The sequence below is a fragment of the Condylostylus longicornis genome, unplaced genomic scaffold (assembly GCF_029603195.1).
Source record: "Condylostylus longicornis isolate FDR11 unplaced genomic scaffold, ASM2960319v2 ptg000030l, whole genome shotgun sequence".
NCBI lineage: Eukaryota > Metazoa > Arthropoda > Insecta > Diptera > Dolichopodidae > Condylostylus > Condylostylus longicornis.
The window spans coordinates 2,332,275-2,341,338 of NW_026577999.1; the positions used below are offsets into that span (position 1 = coordinate 2,332,275).

At 29.1% G+C, this 9,064-nt stretch overlaps 3 protein-coding genes across 4 annotated transcripts; 1 reads left to right on the forward strand and 2 right to left on the reverse strand.

Annotated features, from left to right (window-relative positions):
• Window positions 1-395: 395 nt before the first annotated feature.
• LOC129607996 (transmembrane protein 256 homolog) lies at window positions 396-1,379 on the reverse strand. Its single transcript, XM_055519292.1, has 3 exons — window positions 1,216-1,379; window positions 854-1,144; window positions 396-775 (listed from the first exon to the last, which is right to left on the reverse strand). Exons 1-3 carry the CDS (start codon window positions 1,309-1,311, stop codon window positions 632-634), a joined length of 531 nt encoding a protein of 176 aa, XP_055375267.1. The 5' UTR covers window positions 1,312-1,379; the 3' UTR covers window positions 396-631.
• A 1,774-nt stretch (window positions 1,380-3,153) lies between these two features.
• On the reverse strand, window positions 3,154-6,917 carry LOC129607866 (RNA-binding protein 5-like). Its single transcript, XM_055519095.1, has 4 exons — window positions 6,846-6,917; window positions 6,281-6,749; window positions 4,869-6,122; window positions 3,154-4,686 (listed from the first exon to the last, which is right to left on the reverse strand). The coding sequence occupies exons 2-4, from the start codon at window positions 6,744-6,746 to the stop codon at window positions 3,749-3,751; spliced, it is 2,658 nt and encodes an 885-aa protein (XP_055375070.1). The 5' UTR covers window positions 6,747-6,749; window positions 6,846-6,917; the 3' UTR covers window positions 3,154-3,748.
• An 889-nt stretch (window positions 6,918-7,806) lies between these two features.
• Window positions 7,807-8,987, forward strand: LOC129608057 (U6 snRNA phosphodiesterase 1). 2 transcript variants are annotated; one of them, XM_055519367.1, is made up of 4 exons: window positions 7,807-8,104; window positions 8,154-8,325; window positions 8,387-8,549; window positions 8,604-8,987. In XM_055519367.1, exons 1-4 carry the CDS (start codon window positions 7,852-7,854, stop codon window positions 8,793-8,795), a joined length of 780 nt encoding a protein of 259 aa, XP_055375342.1. In that variant the 5' UTR covers window positions 7,807-7,851; the 3' UTR covers window positions 8,796-8,987. The 2 variants fall into 2 exon arrangements, with proteins under 2 accessions (XP_055375342.1, XP_055375343.1); XM_055519368.1 differs by having other exon boundaries at window positions 8,172-8,325.
• Window positions 8,988-9,064: the final 77 nt, after the last annotated feature.

Here is a 9,064-nt window from a genome sequence, read left to right on the forward strand (position 1 = left end):
ATTAATTAAAAAACAAAGTTTCCTGTAGGTAGGTACTTTTCTGAATTTTCCGATTTGGGATTTCTTTGCAGTTTTAATTGCTTTAAAATTCTCATATGATATTGTCTTAATATTTCAGATTATTTAATTTAAAACGTTAAGAAACTTAGTCTAACAAATATGTATACTTCCTACATTTTTTCTACAAAATTATAAGGTTTGGGTAGAACCGTATTTACATAATATTGCATGTATGTAATGCATTCAAAGTTATGATTTTAAGTACCTATTTATAATAATTCTCGTAAGGTACACACATATACAATTATATATTTATTTTATTAAATTAAATATCTTTTATTAGACCAATAGGAAATCATTAAAAATGTAATGTGTATGTAAAAATTTGAACCATATACAATACAGAACTAAGAAAAACGTTTATTTACATATCAAATTAAAACATAATGAACGAAACTAAACTCGAATTAACATATTTTGTTTCCGTAATAATGTCTATATATGTATGAAAAAATACATTTTTTGAAATTATAAATAAGATTAAAATTTACATTATATATGTATATCTATTTAGAATAACAAACAGACTACGTGTAATTAATTGCTTTAAAATCGATATTTGAGTAATCATTCAGATCATCATTGAAAGCCATGCTAAAATTAAACAACAACCACCAATTGGAGCGACTTTACTAAATTGAGTTTTTCCTGTAAAGGCCTTGTAATAACATGGTCCACTAAACAATAAAGTACCAGCTATTATTAAACATCCAGTCTGAACGAAAAAAAATTAAAAAATAACAAAAAAAATTATTTCTACATATGTATGTACATAGGTACTTTTATTATTTACCAGTACTGGTTGCCTGCACATTGGGACCGCCATTAAAGCGATTGAATGAAAAAAATGAAATCGATTTCCTACTTCGAACACGGCCTTTGATTCCCCTTTATCCTCATTATAGTGCCTGTGGCTTCCATATGCCCCCAATATAACGGCAGTGGCGCCACTTAAACCAGCTAAGCGAATCATATATAAATTTTTTCCTGCCAATTTCCATAAAGGCAGTGCTTTTGACATGGCTATATTAGTGGCTTCCTGTGTTTTTTTTGCTATAGTTTCAGTCGATGAAGAAATTATTCCCTAAAAAAAACAATATGCATATATATAAATATATAATATAATATATAAATTTCTTATGAAAACTTGCTCACAGCTTTTCTTGCTAAACCACCTGCTGCCGACAAAATATTCTGGCTAACGGGGTTTGAAACAAAAATATAATGTAAGCTATCGTTCACGTTATTCATTTCAATGATTTTCTTATGGTTCTTATGACAAGCAGTGATGTTTAAAAATAATTTTTCAAAAAATATGCAAAATATAATCAGCTAAGTGGTGGGTAATGTATGTGGTACGTATTGCAATGGCCGATTTTATTTTGGTAGTAAAATCAAATATCGAAACTTTCTTCTATAATCACTACAATTTTTTTTTGCGCTGGGTGTCTGAAATTTGATGGCTCATCCGAATCAAGGTGTTAGAATGGGTTCAAATCTTTACATAACAATAAAATATAATTCTGCGTTTCTCTCACCCGTGAATGAAATGAATAAGAAACTTTAAGTAACATTTTTCTTTTTGAGCCCCTATTATCGACTGCTTACATAAACATACTACTTTCATGATATTCAAATTATATCTTAGACTTTAGCATCGGGTGAATTTATTGCCAAACTTTTAAGCAAATGTTTTTAATAATTACGATGTGTATGACAATATGAAATTTGAGAAAACAAAAATCTGATGAAAGAAAGGATCCCGAAAAATTTTTAGAAGATTCATTTGACAACCTGATAATAATATAAAACAAGTTATATTTCACATTTTCATACTGGACGCTTGTTTTGTGCGTTAATCTGAATCAAAGCTTTATTAAAACTATTGAAACTAAATTCTATTATAACCACTAATTGTATCATGTTTTATTTCTTTTTTACCATCTTACTAAATATTTGCATCCATTTTTTGTATTGTGTGTACGCTTTGTTTATCCCTTTTTAGCGCATATAAAGAACAAGCTTTACATAATAATAGTTCTAACAAAAAAACACTTTACACGCCTCTGTTTGAAGTCACGTACGTTACGTCGCGTATTCCGTCAATTCTCCGTCAATTTAAATAAAAAATTTTAAAGTTATTGTGACAGCAAATGCACGTCGTACGTCATCATTAGGTTGGGCACTTAAAAAATTTAGGTAAAATAATTTCAAATTCCACAATAATTACTTATTCTGTCACTTTATTTGATTTGTTTACACCAGCTGTTATATGTAAAAAATTAATTTTAAAGTATATACTGTACGAGCAGATAGAGTGTGTCCTATAGACAAGGATCATGAAAATGAATATTATAAAAATTTTAGTCTAAAAAAGAGTCGGCTTTTATTTGCAAATACAACACTCATTATTATAATACACTCATGATGTATTTAGATTTTTATTCATTCCATGTAAATGTCTTCTAGACTCTTAGTTTTTTAAACGCACTCATCCAAATGCATCATCAGTGAACAAATCTAAACTATTACAGAAAATTGGTGCCCACTAGTGAACACAACAAAAAAACAGTGTACTTTTTTGTTGTGTTTACCAGTAAGCATTGGTAGTACCCTGAACCATGGTATAAATATACCATGCCCTGAACCCTGAACAAATGCAGTAAAAGTTCAAGATATGCTTTTTTATACAGCAACTTTACATAATATGCACATATTTCGGCGAACATACATATACAAAAATTTTAGAATTCCAAATATTAGTCCACTCCTTTTTTGAATACTTTTAAAGAAATTTTGAATAAATTCTTCAAAATCGTGTAAGTTCTATGTTACAATAATTTAATAAAGATTTTGAAAACCTCTTAAAAACAATTATGTAAAAATAAAAATTTGCATGTAGATAGTTTATACTAAATCAAATATTGTAAATTCCTTATATTTAAAATATTTATTATTATTCTTATACAATTAAACTTCGTAAATCATACATTTACATTACTCAAAAAGAAATTTACATTAAATAATCAACTAAAAATAAAAAGTATATTTATATTATACTAATTAAAAAATGCCAAATTTCAATTGAATTGCAAATTTATGTCTATTTTAAATTGTCAACAAACTCAATCGTATCAAAAAAGATTCAAAATGGTTTCAAGAAGTGAATTTAGATTATTAATTTCATGAATTCATTCTTTAATCTTGAATAAAATATGTATTATAAAATTAACAATATAAAATAAACGTTGAATTTTGTAACCAAAATTATTTATTGGTCAATTTAAAATGGTGTATGAGTTTTGTACTCTTAGGAATGAAATCTCAATTGTTACGTTTAAAAGAAATTATACCTCTTGCAAAGCATAAATTTTGAACCATTTTAAATCTCTGATTTTACATGTAAGCAACCATGTGTTTGGTATTTTAGTGTGTCACAAATAGCTAAGTTTTTCGGCGTTTTCAAACTTTTTTTTTTGTTTTCTTGAACTTAATTTTTTTTGTTAGCTAAGAATAAAATTCAATTGTGTTGCTATAATAATCTAAATCGTTCCCATTCATTCTATCTCTTTTTCTATTAAAAAAAATTATTTTATTTTCTTATAAAATGGAAACATAATATTTTATGAAATTTACTTCACTTTCTGTTTTCATTTTAAATATTAACTACTTCCATATACATTGCCTTTCATTTTTTTGTATCGACAGATTCATAGCGTGATTTCATCATACGTTTGATATATGATTTATAATCATCACCGGGTCCAAATTGTGAAACTTTGGATCCTAAACCTGCGGTAGAACTACGTCCATCTGCCTCTATTATATTTGTTCTACCTTGATTACTTTTTCCTAAACCTTGTCCTTCTTGCCATCCCATTTTCTGAAGCAAACGGTTACCAACATTATTTTCACTTATTGGCATCGCGCCTAATTGTGATTGTACACTAATACTAACTGACTCTAATTCTTTTTCAAATCTTTCTTTACTTCTATTAACTGGTGGAGGATCACTTTCACCAAATTTAAGACGCCTTTCTTTTGCTCTATCTCTATATTCTTGCGAAAAATTTGTTTCATTGTTGAGACTTTTGTTTAAGTTGTACTTTGCTAAGTTATCTTTATGCAGCTTTGACATTTTTAAGTGTTTGTTTAATATCTCTTGAGATTGAAATGCCCGTTTGCATAATAAACATGTCAATTTCTCATAATCAACATAATCTTTTTCACTAGAATATTCTGATGAATTATTTTGATGATTATTATGCTCTTCCTGTTCATCCGAATCAGAATTATATGTTTGGACAACTCGATTCGATAATTCTGTTTCGATAGTGCTATTTATTATAGGTTTTTCTTTTCCCTCGAGTATTGAAAAACCAACATCTGCATATTTACTTGATAATTGTTGTGATCGTTTAACATCAATAACGGGTGTTGCTACCGGTGCCGCTGCCGGAGTGGCTGATGACGTTGGAGCAAAATGTGTCATTTCTTTTTTTTGATTCAATTGTTTAGCCCATTTTTCCATATCTTTAACAATTTTTTTAGCTACTTTCACTTTATCGTGTTTCGCATCTTTTTTCAGTTCTTCTTTTGGCTTAATTTCGCTTTCGTTTGAACCACCTTAAATTGAAAAATTAAATTCATTTAAAATGAAATAATGAAAAAAATCAATAATAGAATGAGTTTTCTTTTGAAATGTTCAAAATGTACGAAAGTAACAAAACACGAGGAAAAAGATTCATTTGCGTGCGTCGTTATATGCAATAATAAAAATATTAATTTAAGATAATAAAATTGCGAACCTGTATTATTTAACTGTGTTGAAGCTGAAGCTTCCACTACTACACCAGAAGTTGTGGTTGAAACCGCAGCTTGAGAAGCAGTTGGTGCTACTACATATTTTCTCTGCTCTTGATCATAATACATATAGGATCCAGTTTCATTGTCATAATAATATTGCGAATGAGGGTCGTAGTATAATTTTGTCAGTGGATCATAATAATAACCTGAAGTTTCGTCGTATTGATAAGTTGTTATATCAGGCATTGGGTAAGTTTTATTGAAGTTTTTGCCAGTAGTTGAATTGCTTTTAACAGATTTTCCTAACTTTCTTTGAATGGCTGATAAAGCTACAGCAGCTCCTGAATTCGCCGATGTTTCACCTAACTGGTGCATAGTTGGCAAATTTCCATATTGACCTTTTGATATTTCTGCTATATAATAATTTGTGTAATATTTTATGTAATGTTCTTTTTCAGCAGCAGATGAAGCGTACATACTGGCACTATATTCAGCTAGACGTGGAACATCAGCTAAAGTATACTGATAAGTATTTGCAGTATATTTTGGAATAGGGTCTCTTGTTGATGATTTTGATGGTTTAGGTAATATTTGTTTATTTTCAGAATCAACGCAATACGTTACTAATACTTCACGATCATCTATATTTAAAGGTGGATCAAGTGTTTTTAGTGCGTTGTGTGTGTTCATTGAATCTATTAAATTATCAAAATACAAATAGCATATTCCTCGTGATGTTTGAGTAAGTGGATCACGACATATTAGTATTTTGGTTACTTTCGCTACTTGTTGAGGTATTTTTTCTTGCATCACAGTTGCAACGCTCTCTTCTGTTGTTAATACATCCAAATTGCGTAGCATAATTTTTTTGGTTAAAATATTGCTAACTTCATCACTACCTTCACCACCTTTTTCACTTTCTTCACGAGAAGCGTAGCATTTGAAACACAGTTCACGACGCCTAAAATTTAAGACTCCACATTTCACGCAATACCAGTCTGATAAAAACTTTTGATCCCTAATTAGAGGCTGACTATATTGCATTTTTGCTCTGCAGTTTGGAAGATCTAGGTAACCCTGCCTATAGCTCATCCAACGTATGGCCTCATCTTGTGTTGCGAAATCTACAAACGCAAAACCTCTTGGAACACCAGTTTTTTTCTTCCGTATAAGACGAATCGCTGATGGTGTCAAATGACATTGTAATAAATCACTCCTTATATCGCTTTCAGTTACTTGAAGTGAAAGGCCTCGTACTGAAAAGAGAAGCAAGAATAATTTTTGAGTTTTAAAAAAATTACCTATTATAAACTATTGAATTAAAAAATGGAGGATTCTTTAAATTATTAACAAAAAATTTTTACCCTAAATAGCACATATCAAATTAGTTTTTTTGAAATAAAGTGAAGCTTACTTATGATAATCCTTTGCGGTTGATTACTGTAAGAATTTTGTTGCTCATAGCCATCATTAGATTCATTGCTGTCACTGTGTGTTTCTTTATCTGGGGAGTTATGGCGTTTATTATTATAAGGTCTATTTGATCGCTCATAACTTCTGTCATCTTCTTTGGATCGCCTCCGTGTTCTCTCTCTTTCTCTGCTGCTTACGTAATTCTCATGATCTTGGCCGATAATTTCTCTATAAAGATCCCGATCATGATCATGACCCCTTCTAACGCGTTCTCTAGACCTTGATTTGCTGCGACTTCTACTACGACGTCTACGACGATCTCTATCTCCTCTATCATACCTATCTCGATCATACTTATCCCGATCAGAATACCCTCTATCTCTGCGGCCACGACTACTTGATCTTGAACGCGATTTTCTCCTCCTTTTATAATGCCGAGACTCCACACTTCTCGATCTGCGATCCATTTCCTTTAAATTTATATTAAAAATTCAAACTCTCAAAATATTTACAATTTCTATTGTTGTAAGATAAAATTTTAAATCATGAATAAAATAATAAAATACTTTAATATATATATTTCTCTACAATAGTATATGTAATTCAATTTTCTTTTCCTAAAGTAATGCTCAGCTCGCTTTTCGGCTATTCGATTTGCCATATATATGAATGACGTTAATAATGTCATTTAATAGGGTTGGCACTTTAGTTTTCCAATGCAAAAAATTTAAAAAACACACCAAAAAGTTCAAGATTTGACACCGACTTATAATTTCTAGTACTTTTACATAAATAAAACATCTTTCACATGTTTTGTATATAAAACATTAGTTTTCGATCATTCGTATCATCCATTTTCTTTTTTTTAAAAAAAAGTTTAATGTTTCTATGGGTTGATACGTTTATGTGCACGTTATAGGAGTGCGATTGCCCTTCAAAAAAAATATTGGATTCGAATTGCTCAATGTCGAAAAAACGTACATAAACGTACACGATATTATTGTTAATATTCAAAAATAACTTTTAGTGTGAATGTATGTAAGGTGGTAAAGAACAAATTTGAGATATATATAAGGAAAAGCTTACAATATGTATAAGGAAAAGCTTCTACACGCTGTAACTTTGTGCAGAAATTTATTCCTCCCTCCAAAAAGTTTATTTAACTTCAGTTATAGTAAGGAAATTTCTGAAATTGCAGAATCAATTTTATTATAAGTTAATATCATCAGTCTATCTTTTTTTTTCTCGATAATAAGATTCCTATCCACCCATTTTCCGCAAAAATATTTTACGATTTGGGAACTCATATGACATTTCATAATTTTAGTTAAATAACTGAACATTGGAAATAAGGCTAGTAGGACAAAAATAGAATTTTGTTTGTTTGTTGGCTGAAAACTCTGCGTTTTTTAAATGTCATCAAATCCTAAATGTCATTAATATTTTTGCATGTCAAAAATTGATTAGACAATAAACAAAAATATGTCAAAATAGATTATTTATATTTAACACATAATACATGTTTGCATTTAAAATTAAATAACGTTTTTTAAAAAAAAGCAAAAATTTCTTATGGCTTTAGTAAATTACAGTTCGAGTTCAGAGTCCGTAGAATCTTTTAATGATGAAGAAGAATCAAAATATAAAAAAGCAAAATTAAATACAGCCAAAAAATGCAAACGGAAATTACCTATTCCCGAATTCATGACAAAATCTCGAAAAACACAAGAAGAATCAGTAATCGATCGACCAGATGAACATGATGGTAGGAAAAGGACATTTGCACATGTTCGGGGGAACTGGGCTTCTCTTGTTTACATTGGAGGTAAACATAAAAAAATATTGATTCAACAAATTTATTTATATTTTCTTAGTAAATTCCGAATATGAAGATCTGCAAGAAACCATTCAAGATATGTTCAAAAGCATTAACTTTAAGTATTCTACTGAAATTCATATAAGCTTAACTAAAACTTTAGTATTGCATCATCACTGGATAACTTCCTTTTCACAAGCTGTGTTAGAATTTTCTAAAACCCAACCAATGTAAAAACAGACATATTTTCATTCTAGTTTGTAATTCTATGCTGCTTTTATTTATTTCCAGTTTTGAAATACGTTTTAACTCCTTAGGTATATATACTAACGAAGAGAAAACTAGAACTTTCATCGGTTTAACAGTTGATCTAACAGGTTCAACAAAAATAAAAGAACTCACAAACGGTATAGATAGTATACTAGAAGACTATCGTTTAGAGAAATTTTATTCGGTAAGATAAAAAGAATTGGTCACAAATAAATAAAAAGTTTCTTTTAAATTTCAGAAACCATTATTTCATGCTAGCATACTGTGGTGTGTTGGAAATCATAAAGAGTTTTTGGAAAACAAATCATATGAACTTCAACAGCTTTTTGACAAATGTTTCGAAATTGAGCCACAAAAATTTCTGGTTGTAATTGAAAAAATTCACATAAAAATTGGAAATAAGTATTATAATTGCAACCTAAAAAGATAATACATACTATATTTATGCATTTTTATACAATATACTAAGGATAACATAGTCGCAATATGTAATACATATTCTAATCATAATTAAAAATTATTGTAAGATATTTTGAATTTTTTTTTGTTAACACAAAAAATTTGTGTGAACTATTAAGTTGTCTATAAATTATTAATAATATTTGAGTTCCAAGATCTTGAAATTTACAGCCTAATTTCATTAGAATTATATGCTTAATTATAGTGTAGTAAAATTTTTATAAAAAATCCAATCAAATT